Source organism: Phocoena phocoena, chromosome 2 (genome assembly GCF_963924675.1).
Source record: "Phocoena phocoena chromosome 2, mPhoPho1.1, whole genome shotgun sequence".
NCBI lineage: Eukaryota > Metazoa > Chordata > Mammalia > Artiodactyla > Phocoenidae > Phocoena > Phocoena phocoena.
In genome coordinates, this window is record NC_089220.1 from 32,497,388 (window position 1) to 32,515,168 (window position 17,781).

The following is a 17,781-nucleotide window of genomic DNA, read 5'->3' on the forward strand; positions in this document are numbered from 1 at the left end:
AGGGGCATTGCCCAATTTTATTTTCTAAATGGTGTTTAGCAGACTGAAGATGCTCAATAAACATTATATATCCATGGAACCATCTCTGGAAAAGAAATCTTGGCTATGTGACTACACACCCAGTGCAATAAACAATAACTGTTTTAACCCATTCACCAGGGGTAATTCATGTGGAAACCTAAAATTAAAAATAAGTGAAAACAGCTGGCTCATGATGATTTTGTCAAGAAAACTTCAAATATACAAAACCCAGATGGCTGGCATAGAACAGCACAGAAGATACCACTGAGTAAATATCAAATGAATAATCCTGGCCATTGAGAATTTCTGTTCACTTTCACTCCATAAAGGTTATTTCAAAGTGGATTTCTTTATTCATCACAAAGAATTATGCACGGAAACTGACAAAAGATTAATCTCCAATATTTACAAGCAGCTCATGCAGCTCAATATCAAAAAAAACAAACAACCCAATCCAAAAATGGGCAGAAGACCTAAACAGACATTTCTCCAAAGAAGATACACAGATTGCCAACAAACACATGAAAGAATGCTCAACATCACTAATCATTAGAGAAATGCAAATCAAAACTACAATGAGGTATCACCTCACACCAGTCAGAATGGCCATCGTCAAAAACTCTACAAACAGTAAATGCTGGAGAGGGTGTGGAGAAAAGGGAACCCTCTTGCACTGTTGGTGGGAATGTAAATTGATACAGCCACTATGGAGAACAGTATGGAGGTTCCTTAAGAAACTAAAAATAGAACTTCAATATGACCCAGCAATCCCACTACTGGGCATATACCCTGAGAAAACCATAACTCAAAAACAGTCATGTACCACAATGTTCATTGCAGCTCTATTTACAATAGCCAGGACATGGAAGCAACCTAAGTGTCCATCGACAGACTAATGGATAAAGAAGATGTGGGGGCTTCCCTGGTGGCGCAGTGGTTGAGAGTCCGCCTGCCAATGCAGGGGACACGGGTTCGTGCCCCAGTCAGGGAGGATCCCACATGCCGCGGAGCGGCTGGGCCCGTGCGCCATGGCCGCTGAGCCTGCGCGTCCGGAGCCTGTGCTCCGCAACGGGAGAGGCCACAACAGTGAGAGGCCCGCGTACCAAAAAAAAAAACAAAACAAAACAAAAAAAAAAAAAAAAAAGAAGATGTGGCATATATACACAATGGAATATTACTCAGCCATAAAAAGAAACGAAATTGAGTTATTTGTAGTGAGGTGGATGGACCTAGAGTCTGTCATACAGAGTGAAGTAAGTCAGAAAGAGAAAAACAAATACCATATGTTAATACATATATACGGAATCTAAAAAAAAAGGTTATGCAGAACCTAGGGACGGGACAGGAATAAAGACGCAGACATAGAGAATGGACTTGAGGACACGGGGAGGGGGAAGGTAAGCTGGGACGACGTGAGAGAGTGGCATGGACTTATATGCACTACCAAATGTAAAATAGCTAGCTAGTGGGAAGCAGCTGCATAGCACAGGGAGATCAGCTCAGTGCTTTGTGTCCACCTAGAGGGGTGGGATAGGGAGGGTGGGAGGGAGATGCAAGAGGGAGGAGATATGGGGATATATGTATATGTATAGCTGATTCACTTTGTTATAAAGCAGAAACTAACACACCATTGTAAAGCAATTATACTCCAATAAAGATGTTAAAAATTTTTTTCAAAAGACAAATTATGCATGGAAAACTTGAACGAAATGTCTGGAAAGTAAGTTGGATTGTGATTTGAAAATTCTAGTAACAAATGATACTCTGACTTTAATTACTGAATTCAATTACTTCACAGACTGGAAACTCACTTCAAGACCTGTGAAAAATGCCCCTTTTAAAAAATGTATTAGAGGGAATTCCCTGGCGGTCCAGTGCTTACAGGGGGCACAGGTTCCATCCCCAGTCGGGGAACTAAAATCCCGCAAGCCGCACGGTGTGGACAAAAAAAAAAAAAGATATTAGAAATTAATAACAGAAGGAATTTTAGAAAGTTCACAGTATGTGGAAATTAAACAATATACTCTTAACTAATGGGAGAAATCACAAGGGAAATCAGAAAATACCTTGAGATGAATGAAAACACACAACATACAAAAACTTATAGGATGCAGCTAACACAGTGCTTAGAAAGAAATTAATAGCTGTGAATATCTATATTAAAAAGAAAGATCTAAAATCAGTAACATAACCTTCCAATTTAAGAAATTAGGAAAAGACTAAACCCAAAGCAAGCAAAGGGAAGGAAATAAAGACTAGAGCAGAAATAAATAAAATAGAGAAGCAAAAAACAATAAAGAGAATAAACAAAAACCGCAAGTTTGTTCTTTGAAAATATCAACAAAATTGACAAGACAGCTGGACTGACCAAGAAAATAGAGAAGACTCAAATTACTAAAATCAGGAATGAAAGAGGTGCTATTACAACTTTACAGAAATAAAAAGAATTATAAGGGAATACTATCAACATGCCAACAAATTAGATAAGCAATATGAATTCCTAGAAACACCCAAACTACCAAAACCAAATCAAGAAGAAATAGAAAATCTGAATAGAACTATAACAAGAGATTGAATCAGTAATCAAAACCTTCCCACAAAGAAAAGCCCAGGCCAGGCAACTTCCCTAGTGAATCCTACCAAATGTTTAAAGAAGAATTAGCACTAATCCTTCACAAACTTTTCCAAAAAATAGCCGATGGACTTCCATCTCATTTTATAAGGCCAGTATTACCCTGATACCAAAACCAAAGACATCACAAGAAAACTGAAAACAAACATTTCTATGAATATAGTCACAAAAATCCTCAACAAATTACTAGCAAAGTGAATCCAGCAACATATAAAAATGATTAAACACCATGACCAAGTAGAATTTATCTCAGGAATGTAAGATTGGTTTAACATATGAAAATCATATTAATAAAGGACAAAAACCATATGATCATCTCAGCATACAAAGAAAAAGCATTTGACAAAGTCCAACATCCTTTCATGATAAAAACATTCTACGACTAGGAATAAAAAGGAAGTTCTGCAACCTGATAACAGAATCACATAAAATCCACAGCCTACACAATATTTAATGGTGACTAATATTAGGAACAAGACAAGATGTCTGCTCTTACTACTTCTATTCAACACTGTATTAGAGGTTCTAGCCAAGGCAATTAGATAAAAAAAAAAGAGAAATAAACGGAACGTGGATTGAACAGGAAGATGTAAAAGTATTTCTATTAGCCCGTGACATGATTTTGTACATAAAAGTTTTAAGAAACCTACCTACCAATTAGAGCTAATAAATGAGTTAAGTAAATTTGCAGGATACAAGGTCAATATACAAAAATGTATTGTGTATCTATACACTAGCAATTTTTAAAAATTTATTTATTTATCTTTGGCTGCATTGGGTCTTTGTTGCTGCGCATAGGCTTTCTCTAGTTGCGGCGAGCATGGGCTACTCTTTGTTGTGGTGCACGGGCTTCTCATTGCGGTGACTTCTCTTGTTGCAGAGCATGGGCTCTAGGCACGTTGGCTTCAGTAGTTGTGGTACGCGGGCTCTGTATTGTGGCGCATGCGCTTAGTTGTTCCGCGGCATGTGGTATCTTCCCAGACCAGGGCTCTAACCCGTGTTCCTTGCACTGACAGGCGGATTCTTAACCACTGCGCCACCAGGGAAGCCCATACACTAGCAACTCAATGAAGGAAAGAACAGTCTTTTTAAAAAATGGTGTTGGGATGATTAGATGTCCACATGGAAAGGAATAAAGTTGGACCCTTACCTCACACTATATACAAAAATTAACTCAAAATGGATCATAGACCTAAATGTAAGAGTTAAGACTATAAAGCTCTTAGAATTAGTACAGGAGTAAATCTTTGTAACTTTGGATTAGGTGGGTTTCTCAGATATGGCACCAAAAGTACAAGTAACAAAAGAAAAAATATGTAATTAGACCTTAACAAAATTTTTAAACTTTTGTGATTCAAAGGATACAATCAAGAAAATGAAAAGACAACTCACAATATGAGAAAACATATATAAAGATTATAATCTGATAAGGGACTTGTGTCTAAAGTATGTAAAGAACTCTTACAACTCAGCAATAAAAGGACAAATAATTTTTAAATGGGCAAAGGATCTGAATAGACATTTCTCCAAAGAAGATATACAACTGGCCAATAAGCACATGAAAATATGCTCAACATCAAAGGCCATCACAGAATTGTAAATCAAAACCATAATGGGAAACCATTTCACCCACTTGTATGGCTATAATTAAAAAAAAAAAAGATAGGCAAAAGCAGGCATTGGCAAGGATATGAAAAAACTGGAACCATGTTACGTTGCTGGTGGAAACGTAAAATGGTCAGTTGCTTTGGAAAACAGTGTGGAAGTTCCTCACAAAGTTAAACATAGAGTTACCATATAACCCAGCAATTCCACTACTAGGTATATATACCCAAGATAAATGAAAACATGTCCACACAAAAATTTGTACACAAATGTTAATAGCAGCATTATTCATAATGGTGAAAAAGTGGAACCAGCCCAAATGCCTATCAACTGAAGAATGGAGAAACAAAACGTGGTTTTGTCCATACAACTGAATATAATTTGGTCTAAGAAACAAATAGAGTACTGACACATGCTACAACAAACATAAACCTTGAAAACACTGTTAAATGAATGAGGCCAGACACAAAGACCACATATGATTCTACCCATACGTAACGTCCAGAACAGGCAAACCCAGAGAGAGTAAATAGATTAGTGGTTGCCAGGAGCTAAGAGGAGGGAGGAATGGGGAGTGACTGCTAATGTGAATGGGGTTTCTCTTTGGGGTAATGAAAATGTTCTGAAATTAGATAGTGGTAATGGTTGCACCACTTTGTGAATATACTAAAAAGCCACTGAATTGTGAACTTTAAAAACGTGAATTTTATGGTATATCAATTATATCTAATAAAATTATTATCATTTTTAAAATTTTATTTATTTTAGACTGCGTTGGATCTTCGTTGCTGCATGCAGGCTTTCTCTAGTTGCGGCAAGTGGGGGCTACTCTTCGTTGCGGTGCACGGGCTTCTCATTGCAGTGGCTTCTCTTGTTGTGGAGCACCGGTTACAGGTGCGCGGGCTTCAGTAGTTGCAGCATGCGGGCTCAGTACTTGTGGCTTGCGGGTTCTAGAGCGCAGGCTCAGTAGTTGTGGTGCACAGGCTTAATTGCTCCACGGCATGTGGGATCTTCCCAGACCAGGGCTCAAACCCGTGTCCCCTGCATTGGCAGGCGGATTCTTAACCACTGCGCCACCAGGAAAGCCCTTAAATTATCATTTAAAAAGAATGGATGTATGTCCTATAGATCTTGTTGGAGGAATTTGCATTTAAATACATATTTCTTTTTTTTCCCCAAATTAAAATTGACTGTTGTCTGTTTGAAATGACCAATAACTCATCCTTTAAAATGACATTACAGTTAAATTATACATATATTTGACGCATTGATCATTGTCTAAATTAATATCTCTTATCTATGAGTAGCAGTTTATTTTAAAGTTGAAAATATTTTGAAGTGAAAAATTTCTGAGATGCTACTATCCATACATAGCCCTTAATATGCTAAAATTTAGTAAATGTGCGAGAAAGGGCTTAGCATTTTCTTAGGTTATTTTATTAAACAAACAATTTCTAATGTTTGAACATTTCCTTAGCATCTAGTGCTTTTAAAGATTCTTTACTTTTTCTTTAGTGATATCAGGGCCAAGCAAAATAGAAGTCAAAGAGTAAATGAATTTCTGACAATTCTATGTTTAATCAGTATTCAACTCATGGTGGAGCAATTAAGCAGGACTTCCCATGTTCAGTAATTTCCATATCTTGGTTTTTCCAGAATGAATTTTCAAAACAGTGTTTCCAGGCTTTCTGAATGTGAATGTTAATATACAGAAGTTTCTTGGCCTAGGTAAGAAAAATATGAATTTTTTACTTTTTCTCCCTCTTCCTCCACACAGTCTATGTACTGGAGAGATTACTCAGGAGTCCAATTTCATTTGCTATTTTTAAGCTAAGTACACTGGCTTTTTTTTTTACAATAAATGCCTATATCAAAAAGGCCAAGCTCATATGGTCATTGAAGTTAATTGTTTGTGTTATATCGTTATGTACATTATTAGTCTGCAATAAATGACACAAGGGACTATGTCAAATTCGTAATAAAAGTAAACAGCTATGGTGGGGCTTGATCTTCTGAAGTTGGGTTATATTATAGCTAGGGTTGCCAGATTTAGCAAACAAAAATACATGATGCCCAATTAAATTTGAATTTCAGATAAACAATGAATAATAATTTCAGTATATCTCAAATACTACATGGGACATATTTATGCTAAAAAATTATTCATTGTTTATCTGAAATTCATACAGAACTGGGCATCCTGCATTTTATCTGGCAACTCTGATTACATGAATAAGAGAGATTTTCTGCACTCTCCTTACAAAAAGCTGCCCAGACTAGCAGTAGGCTATAAACAGACTGAGAGGTCCCTACATTTCTGTCCTGGCTGGTCACTGAACAGTTAAGGAAGTATCCAGCAAAGTCCTAGAATTGGGCTGGCTTGTGATCGGATCCTGGTCTATTTTTAGGCTGAGATAAATGGGACAGTTATTCCAGGGATTGGGGAAAAGCGAGTCATATTTAAAATTGTGAAGAAGTATGTGCTTGAGAGGGGAGGGGAGGGTGTCATATATTGCCACAGTAAAGGCCACTTCAACCACATCAGTACTGTGCACATCCACCCCGCCCCAGGCAAAACAAAGTAGGTATAAATGATGTCCTATTAATTGGAAGGAGCCAGAGGGCTCCCTGTTTTTGAATGTGTGGATTGAGTACGTCAAGCAAACGAACGGTGAGATGGGAAACTGGCTTTGAAATCATCTCCACTGGAATGAAGCACAGTTACCTCAAACCCAATGCATCTGACACTGATGCATTACCTTCCCCTCCTCATTCTTCCCCTTTCCCTGACTTCATTCATGTATTCAACAAATATTTGAGTGGCTACTCAGTTCCAGCATGTGCTAGCTCTGGCCATATACCCATGAGCAGAATAGGCATGGTCCCTGCTCTCAGAGAACTTATAGGGGGAACATGCTGATATAATCACGAAAATACATGTTTAATTACACATTAAGACATTGCTATGAAGAAAAGATGTTGGTTGCTATGAAGAAAAGGTGTTGGTTATAATCAAGATGGTATACCACTACTGATCTTTACGGTGCTATTATAATGAAGAAACACTATGAAGCATCCGAAGAATTAAACTTTTTAAAAGAAAGTATTACACATTTTCCTGTTTAGGGAAATAATATTCCATTAATATTCCAAGGCACTTAACACCTGTCTCCTCACTGGGGTCACCGCGGAGGCTCCCAGACGACTGCAGTGCAGCTACTTCTGGCCTGGAACGCAGCTGCTAGTTAACAGCTGTACAGCCTCAGCGCTCCACACTCAAGGCCTTGAAGAGGGGCTCACCGCACCCAATTAAATAACATATATTTCTATTTTCGAATAACGCATCTTGTGTCTTGCAGATGTACCTGGAACTAATGAACAGAGGTACTTTCTGCTTACCTGAGCTTTCTCAACTCGGTTTTGGCAATTTTCTTTTCAGTTAAAAATTCCTCCCCCCCCCCCACACACACTTTTTTCCCCATATACCACTTCATCATCTAACCGATGGAACCCAGTTTAGCCTTTTTCACTGAATGGCTGGAAGAAGGGAAAATTAGGAAACTGGAAGGGGCGGGGGTAGTGTCAAAACTTTCTTTGGGGGGCCCCAAGCAACCTTACCCCGAGTGTCCAGTCCTAACTCCTGGTTCCTTTCCCTTGGACAGGGCTCGGGCGGCCCAAGGATGAGGCGAACTGAGGTAGAACAACCGGAGCCTCTCTGCCCGCAGTCCTCCCTCCACCTCTTTGCCACCTCGGGCTGCATTTTCCGGACCGGAAAAAAAAGAGCCGGGAGCACACTCGCCGCGGCGATGGACCGCCGGCCTCTGTGGGAGGAAGGCGAGGCCGCAGCCCCGCGGCCACTTTGATCGTTGCGCGCCTCCAACTTCACAGAGTGCACCGCTCAGGGGGTGCAGCCCGGCCTCCGCCCAGAGCGACCCCGGTCCTCGCGCGGGGAGGAGCTGCGGCGGGAAAGCCGAGCCGCCGCCCGCGGTCTAGAGATCACCCGCCCGAGTTTTTCCGGCCCTCAGCCCGCGGCGGGGGAGGAGCCGCCGCCACTCGCGTTCCCTGGCCCCAGTCGCCGCCGGCGGAAGGGCCGCGCGCTTCGCGGAAGCGCGGCCGCAGCTGAGGATCAGCTGCTGGAGGAGGCGGAGAAGGAGAGGGAGGAGCCTAGGGGAGGGGGAAGGGGAGGGAGGGGACCGTCAGGAAGCCGCGAACGCCACCGAGTGTCTGCACACCTCGCTCCGTCTGCTATGGCTGGTTAAAGAACCATCCGGATCGCAGCGCGGGGGGAGGGTCGGGTGGGGGGAGAGCGCCGGCCGCGCGTGAGGCCGAGGGAGGGGCGGCGGCGCGAGCGGCGGCGGCGGCGGTTCCAGCATGAAGAGGAGAGCTGGCCTGGGGGACAGCATGAGGTCAGTGGTGGGCTTCTTGTCCCAGCGGGGCTTGCATGGGGACCCCCTGCTCACTCAGGACTTTCAGAGGAGACGCCTGCGAGGCTGCAGAAACCTCTACAAGAAGGACCTCCTGGGCCACTTCGGCTGTGTCAATGCCATTGAATTCTCCAACAATGGAGGCCAGTGGCTGGTCTCAGGTAAATCAACCCCCTTCCCCTCCCCGCGCCTCCCGGCCCCCTTCCAACCTCCCCTTTCCGTTTTCCCTCGCCACCCTCCTCCTGCCCTCCGTCCCCACCCCCTCCCTCCTCAACCCCCCCTTCGGCGGTGGGAAGGTGGGTGTCAAATTAAAACCCTGGCGGGGGAGGGAGGGAGAGAGGGGTAGGAGAGGATGTCTTCTATAAAAAAGACCTAAAATGGTTGACAGGTCCTTAATTCGCTTTATCCCAAGTGTAAAGTGATCTCTTCTGATGACTGCGGTGGAAGTGTGGGTCGGGGAGGGGGGCGAGGTTACCGCTTGACAAAGTTTGATGGGAAACTCTTCCTCCGCGTACTTTAAAAGGTGCTGGGGGCATTTGAGCGATTTGGTGGGGAGGAGGCCGAAGCACGCCGGATGCCGGGGGCGGCGGGGGGGGGAGCTCGAGCTCCTGTCTCCGTCGTCCCGGGAAGGGGCCTTGGGGCCGGGGGCCGGGCTGTGACAGGGCCGGCCCCCGGAGGGGTCGGGGCTGCGACTCCGGGTGAACGGAGGGGAGGTAACGAGCGGGTCCCCTTGGGCCGCCCCCTCGTCGCCCTGGGGCCCAGCGCCATCTCCTCGGGTCCTGGAGTGGCCTCTTCCGTATCTTGTTTTTCTTATGGCTTTGGGAGTGCCTTGGGCTCTGGAGGCCAAGGGGTACCGGCCTGAACTTGAATGCGCAACTTGCGAGGCAGGGGGTGGGGGGGGTGGACGACCCCGGGAGACTTGTTGGCTGGAGCCCCGAGCCCGCACCCCCTTTCCCCGCGCCTGCCGTTGCAGGTGGTCTCCGCGCCTCCTCCTCCCGCCCAGCTGGGCTTGGTTGCCCCCCGGCTCCCCCTCCGGTGTTGGGTAAGTGGCGAAATCGAGGCCGGCGCTCTGGCCGGGCGGTGTAGGCCTCGCTCTCCCGGGGCTCCTAGCGACAGGCAGCTGAATCGATAGCCTATTGCTCCCGGGGAGGCCGGGGCCGGGCGGGTGGCGGCGATAGCTGCTCCGGGGGAGGTGCTCCTGCCGCCCGTGGGGGCGCTCGCCGCCGCCGCCCTCATCACGGGGGTCGCGGGCCCACGGCTGGCGAGTGGGGATGGGTTACGCTGGGGGCGGCTCCCCGAAACCCGGTTCAGGCGAGGAGGGCGAAGACGGCTGATCTGGCGTTCCCGCTCGCCTTTTGCCCTCCCAACCCCGTCCCTTTTCCTATATCGAGAGGGAGGAAGGGGGAGCCCAGCGCTGGACGTGGCGCTTCGCTTCACCCAGGCCGGTCCCCGAATGGTTTTCTAATTTACGTCAGTGGGCAGCTCGCCAGAAACTTCTGGGATCAGGGCAAAGCATCCGTCTTCTTCGCGAGTAACATTCGGAAGTGACACGGGGCGTGCAGTCCAGTTTGGGGGTAACAGAGATAAGACTTGTGATCATTTCATGATAAACCTTCTGGGGTTTCTCCAGAACTGACTTGACTTTTCCACTTCAGATCGTTTTCTCTTTGACTAGGTAGATTTTGGTCCTAGATCATCTCCTGAAGAAATCTGATATTCCACTTCGAGACATACCCCAAACAAAAGCTTCCTTCCCCCACAGGGCCAAAAATTCCAGGGGCAAAGATGGGGGAAGAGCTCTTTACAGAGCTCCCAGTTTTTTCCCCTGGTGCTACTTGGGTATTCATCATACTCCTGTCTCCTTCCCAGACTGATGTATTCCAACAGACATGTTCCCAGACACAAGTAAATGCACCCTACAGGGTGAGGGAATTGGGGGGTGCTATTACAGACTGAGCTAATCGTGTTGATTAAATCATAAATGTAGTCATACATTGCTCAATTTAACACGATTTTTATTTATTTTAAACATCTTTATTGGAGTTTAATTGCTTTACAATGGTGTGTTAGTTTCTGCTTTATAACAAAGTGAATCAACTATACATATACATATATCCCCATATCTCCTCCCTCTTGCATCTCCCTCCCACCCTACCTATCCCACCCCTCTGGGTGGTCACAAAGCACCGAGCTGATCTCTTTGTGCTATGCTGATCTCCCTGTGCTATTCAGCTGCTTCCCACTAGCTATTTTACATTTGGTAGTGTATATATGTCCATGCCACTCTTTCACTTTGTCCCACCTTACCCTTCCCCTTCCCCGTGTCCTCAAATCTGTTCTCTACGTCTGCGACGCTTTTTAAAAATAACAGATTTATTAAGATATAATTCACATGCCATACATTTCATCCATTTAAAGTTCATTAACACTTTTAAAATATATATATTTATTTATTTGGGTTACGCCGAGCCCCAGTTGCCGCCTCTAGTTCCCTGACCAGGGATGAACCCGGCCCCCTGCATTGGGATGGTGGAGTCTTACCCACTGGACCACCAGGGAAGTCCCCATTAACACTTTTTTAAAGATGCTAAAAAGTTGCCTCCATTTTCTACCAGTTAATCCTTGTGTAGTACCTTCCCCCATGAACCCAATTTTCTCTAGACTTGACCAGTTCATTTCCTTTATCTTAATTTTAGTCTATAGAGGAGCAGGGTCCTTTCCACAAGCAGGCTCTGGTAAACCTGGTTCTAGTCATTCATTTCCTCTTTTCTAGGCCTGAGTTGCCCATCTCCATCAGTACTTCCTGGGTTCCAACTTTCTTTGCCCCTTACTCCTCCTCCTTCCCGGCACGCTTCCTCTAGCTTAGTTCTTCCTGTTTCCTTTTTATCTACTCATGTCCTTGTTCCTAGTCTTCCAGTAGGCTTTTTCACCTGCCCCTCCAGTTTAGCTCAGCTAGCGTTAGCTTTTCTTACTTGTTCCCTGAACGGTAGAATTAGCTTATTCACCATCTAGTATGAGTACAACTTACGCAACAGAAAGTTCCTCCTGTTCGCTTCAGATAAGGAAGCCCCCTCTGGGAGTCATAAATACACTTGTTAAAGCTAATTAAATTTTGTTCTGGGAAGTCCTTCAATAATCTTCCCAAATTTAAACCTATTTAAGGTGTTTACATCTTATTTATCATTGTCCTTCTTTAGCAGTTAACACCTGAGGGGAGGAGCACATGGTATTTTGAGGCTAATGCTATCAATCCCTAATGTTTCATCAAAAATGTGGTGGGAGGCCAGACTCTAGGATGGTAATGAGATTACTTTTATACATTTTGTTGTAGTGCTTGTATCTTGTCTGGATTGGTTAAAGCTCTTGAAAGTGGTGATTAAAGTGATAGTTTGTTCCACAGAAAAGGAGATCAGACTTGTGGTTACCAGAGGAGGGGGCGGGGGAGTTGGGCCGGTGGCAGGGGAATTGGATGAAGGCAGTCAGAAGGTACAAACTTCCAGTTATAAGACAAACAGGTACTAGGGATGAAATGTATAATGTACAACATGATAAATATCATTAACACTGCTGCATGTTATATATGAAAGTTAAGAGAGTAAATCCTTCGCGTTCTTATCACAAGAAAATTTTTTTTCTATTTCTGTAATTTTCTATCTATATGATAGAGTGAATTGACTGAACTTACTGTGACTGTCATTCCGTGACGTATGTAAGCCAAATCATTACACTGTACACCTTAAACTTATACAGTGCTGTATGTCAGTTATATATCAAAACTGGAGGAAAAACAGTTTTTTAAAACGATAGATTGTTCATAGTTTGCTCACTGTTTTCATTTTCTAATTGTTTGGGCAGGCTCACGTTTCTTGTAACTGATACACTATTTGGGGTTTTTTGTTTTGTTTTTGTCTTTTTTTGTTCTTTTAATTTTATTTATTTACTTAGCTGCACAGCTCGGCCTATGGGATCTTAGTTCTCTGATCAGGGATTGAACCCGGGGCCATAGCAGTGAAAGTGTCGAGTCCTAACAACTGGACTGCCCGGGAATTCCGTGACACACACTATTTGATAGAACTAACTTAGACCTAGGCCAAAAATAATATTTGCATGATTCCTATGGCCTTATAAAATGCTGTTTGTTAAGGATACATCATTGCTTTTTTGTTCTAATAGCTAGCCCCTTTTCCAGGGCACAATGAGGCCAGCAGATATTAAGAGTAAAGCAGAGAAAACCAGGAAGGAGAAAAGGTGCTCAGCTGGGAAGTGAGTGTGTGACAGCAACAAGTGGGAGGATGTTTTTTGACATTTTGAAATACAGAAGTATTTTAACCTAAAAAGTATTTTTCTTTTTTTTTTTTTTTTTTGCGGTGCGCAGGCCTCTCACTGTGTGGCCTCTCCCGCTGCGGAGCACAGGCTCAGCGGCCATGGCTCACGGGCCCAGCCGCTCTGTGGCATGTGGGATCTTCCCGGACTGGGGCACGAACCCATGTCCCCTGCATCAGCAGGCGGACTCTCAACCACTGCGCCACCAGGGAAGCCCTAAAAAGTATTTTTCTTTATTGCTGAAAGGGGCATTAGTGTGATATCATGTAAGGCAGTGTGGTATAGCATACACATGGTTAAAATCACTGCTGTGTCATTTAATGTGTAACTTTAGTCAAGTTGCTAAGCCTCTCTTTCCAAATTTAAGCAATGGGAATACCAGCACCCACCTGAAGGGCTGTTGTGACAGCTACATTAGGCAAAGTTTAGATTGGGTACTGAACAGAGTTCCCAGCCTCTCAGAAAAAATGCTGAGTTTGTTTTCTTTCCCCTTGTACTTAATAACTTGTGGTTTCATTATTAGCTGACACTTGTTCTTACAGTGATGGTAATGGGCATATGCAAATGGGGCAGACAGGATAGTTTTGTGATTTTTTTGATGTGGAATGAGGAGGCACAATATGGTGGGGAAAGAGCCTGGGATTTGGTGTCACGTGATATGTTGGAGGTGCTACCAGTCACAGATTGTACGAATTTAGGCAAGTTCCTTCATTCCTCATCAGTAAACGGGATTAACAAATTGCCCTCACTACCTAACAGTGAGGTCTGTTCAATGAAATGTCATATGTGAAGGTACTTTGTGAACTATATGGGTTTGAGTGAACATTATTCTATAAAGGACAGCTTATGCCTGATGCAGTCGTATCTTAGAATATTTATGGGTGTTAGTTCTTTGAGAGATAAGGAACAAAATTAAGTGCTACTTACAAGAGATTGTAACACCATCAAGGAGGTTATGCTAGTACACATATTTAGGGGATAGCCTGGGTTTACCTTTTAAGTCTTTGGTTGCATCTGATTCTTTCTTTAAATTGCCTCCATTGCCTCCTCTTAGGTTTCTCCTTTTCCCCAGAATGGAAATATATTTGCTTAAAAGTCTTTTTATTTTCTCTTGGGGAAGAAGATGAACATCTTCTTGCATTCTGACTGCTAGACCAATCAGAATGTAGCTCTGGGGGAATTCCTTGGCGGTCCAGTGGTTAGGACTCAGCGCTTTCACTGCGGGGGTCAGGTTCAGTCCCTGGTTGGGAACTAAGATCCCACAAGACGTGAGGCACAGTCAATAAAAAGAGTGTAGCTCTGTATATGTAACTCTCTGCTTTCTTATATCTTATAAATGGTTTTGGTAAATAGAATCTTAGCAGTAAATAAAAATGTTCAGCTCTTTGGGATAAGAGTTGCTGTAATATTATTTACCCTGAATTGATGTTTAAGGCATTGGAACTTGTAGCGCTAGCAGATTAATAGCCCATAGTGTGAAGTTTTGAGTTACAGTGAGAGATTATGATTTCTTTTTTAATGCTTATGACTAAATGTAGAAAAAGCACCCTCAGAAGCTTTTCAGATAGCATCAGCAACTATACTGTTTCAAAGTGTTAATTAAGTCGGAGTTGTGAATGGGGAGAGGCATTAAATTACTTGGGCATAATATTTATAATTGGACTCACTATTTAGTCCTATTTCTATTTCATATGGGTCTCCCATATTCTTATGGGATATAAGTATCCACAGTTATATAGAGAGATTGAGTCATATAATAAGGACAGTGATGCATCTCACAGGGTTGTGGTGAGGATTAAATGAAATAACACCTGTAAAGTTTTTAGCACAAGGGCCTAGACCATGCTGTTGCTTTGGTTGCTACTGCTGCTGCAACTGTTACTACTGTAACAGTAGTAACACGGAGGCCCGCGTACCGCAAAAAAAAAAAAAAAAAAAGCTTTTGTAGTACATACGTTTTTTTTTGTTTTGTTTTTTTTTTTGCGGTACGCGGGCCTCTCACTGTTGTGGGCTCTCCCATTGCGGAGCACAGGCTCAGCGGCCATGGCTCACGGGCCCAGCCGCTCCGTGGCATGTGGGATTTTCCCGGACCGGGGCACGAACCTGTGTCCCCTGCATCGGCAGGCGGACTCTCAACCACTGCCCCACGAGGGAAGCCCAGTACATACATTTTGACATGGTGATTAGGGAATCAATTCTTGGATTTTCTAATGGGCTTTTCTGTTTACTGATAAGCATTGCTGTGAAGGTGTTAAATTTTATTCGTTGGTCTATTTATTAGTTGAACAAATAGTTTTTTTTTGTTTGTTTGTTTTTTAATAGTTTTTTTTTTTTGCGGCACGCGGGCCTCTCACTGTTGTGACCTCTCCCGTTGTGGAGCACAGGCTCCAGACGCGTAGGCTCTGTAGTTGTGGCTCACAGGCCCAGTTGCTCCGTGGCATGTGGGATCTTCCCAGACCAGGGCTCGATCCCGTGTCCCCTGCATTGGCAGGTGGACTCTCAACCACTGCGCCACCAGGGAGGCCCCAGCAGGTTGTTATGTTATCCATTTTATACATATTAACGTATATATGTCAATCCTACTCTCCCAATTCATCACACCACCAACCCCCACCCCTGCCACTTTCCCCCCCTGGTGTCCATACGTTTGTTCTCTACATCTGTGACTCTATTTCTGCCCTGCAAACCGGTTCATCTGTACCATTTTTCTAGGTTCCACATATATGAGTTAATATACGATATTTGTTTTTCTCTTTCTGACTTACTTCACTCTGCATGACAGTCTCTAGATCCATCCACATCTCAACAAATGACCCAATTTCGTTTCATTTTATGGCTAAGTAATATTCCATTGTATATATGTACCACAGCTTCTTTATCCATTCATCTGTTGATGGACACTTAGGTTGCTTCCATGCCCTGGCTATTGTAAATAGTGCTGCAGTGAACATTGGGGTGTATGTGTCTTTTTGAATTATGGTTTTTTCTGGGTATATACCCAGTAATGGGATTGTTGGGTTGTATGGTAGTTCTCTTTTTAGTTTTTTTAAGGAACCTCCATACTGTTCTCCATAGTGGCTGTATCAGTTTACATTCCCACCAACGGTGCAAGAGGGTTCCCTTTCTCCAAACCCTCTCCAGCATTTGTTGTTTGTAGATTTTCTGATGATGCCCCTTCTAACTGGTGTGAGGTGATACCTCATTGTACTTTTGATTTGCATTTCTCTAATAATCAGTAATGTTGAGCAGTTTTTCATGTGCTTCTTGGCCATCTGTATATCTTCTTTGGAGAAATGTCCATTTAGGTCTTCTGCCCATTTTTCGATTGGGTTGTTTGTTTTTTTAATGTTGAGCTGCATGAGCTGTTTATATATTTTGGAGATTAATCCTTTGTCTGCTGATTCATTTGCAAATATTTTCTCCCATTCTGAGGGTTGTCTTTTTGTCTTGTTTGTAGTTTCCTTTGCTTTGCAAAAGCTTATAAGTTTCATTAGGTCCCATTTGTTTATTTTTGTTTTTATTTCCGTTACTCTAGGAGGTGGATCAAAAAAGATCTTGCTGGGATTTATGTCAAAGAGTGTTCTTCCTATGTTTTTCTCTAAGAGTTTTATAGTGTCCAGTCTTACATTTAGGTCTCTAATCCATTTTGACTTTATTTTTATGTATGGTGTTATGCAGTATTCTAATTTCATTCTTTTACATGTAGCTGTCCAGTTTTCCCAGCACCACTTATTGAAGAGACTGTCTTTTCTCCATTGTATGTCCTTGCCTCCTTTGTCATAGATTAGTTGACCATAGGTGCATGGGTTTATCTCTGGGCTTTCTATCCTGTTCCATTGACCTATATTTCTGTTTTTGGGCCAGTACCATACTATCTTGATTACTGTAGCTTTGTAGTATAGTCTGAAGTCAGGGAGTCCGATTCTTCCAGCTCCGTTTTTTTCCCTCAAGACTGCTTTGGCTATTTGGGGTTTTTTGTGTCTCCATACAAATTTTAAGATTTTTTTGTTCTAGTTCTGTAAAAAATGCCATTGGTAATTTGATATGGATTGCATTGAATCTGTAGATTGCTTTGGGTAGTATAGTCATTTTCACAATTTGATTCTTCCAGTCCAAGAACATGGTATATCTCTCCATCTGTCTGTATCATCTTTAATTTCTTTCATCAGTGTCTTATACTTTTCTGAGTACAGGTCTTTTACCTCCTTAGGTACGTTTATTCCTAGGTATTTGATTCTTCTTGTTGCAATGGTGAATGGGATTGTTTCCTTAATTTCTCTTTCAGATTTTTCGTTGTTAGTTTATAGGAATGCAAGAGATTTCTGTGCATTAATTTTGTATCCTGCAACTTTACCAGATTCATTGATTAGCTCTAGTAGTTTTCTGGTGGCATCTTTAGGATTCTCTGTGTATAGTATCATGTCATCTGCAAGCAGTGACAGTTTTACTTCTTCCTTTCCAATATGTATTCCTTTTATTTCTTTTTCTTCTCTGATTGCTGTGGCTAGGACTTCCAAAACTATGTTGAATAATAATGGCGAGAGTGGACATCCTTGTCTTGTTCCTGATCTTAGAGGAATTGCTTTCAGTTTTTCACCATTGAGAATGATGTTTGCTGTGGGTTTTTCGTATATGGCCTTTATTATGTTGAGGTAGGTTCCCTCTGTGCCCACTTTCTGGAGAGTTTTTATCATAAATGGGTGTTGAATTTTGTCAAAAGCTTTTTCTGCATCTATTGAGGTGATTGTAAGGTTTTTTTTCTTCAATTTGGTAATA

At 42.8% G+C, this 17,781-nt stretch overlaps 1 protein-coding gene across 3 annotated transcripts in view; it reads left to right on the plus strand.

The window, feature by feature from the left end:
* The first annotated feature begins 8,629 nt into the window (after window positions 1-8,629).
* DCAF5 (DDB1 and CUL4 associated factor 5) overlaps window positions 8,630-17,781 on the plus strand; it is a 93,733-nt gene continuing 84,581 nt past the window's right edge. For all 3 annotated transcript variants that reach the window (XM_065872207.1, XM_065872208.1, XM_065872209.1), the window contains exon 1: window positions 8,630-8,843. In XM_065872207.1, coding sequence (XP_065728279.1) covers window positions 8,630-8,843 — 214 coding nt within the window. The remainder of the gene's footprint in view (window positions 8,844-17,781) is intronic.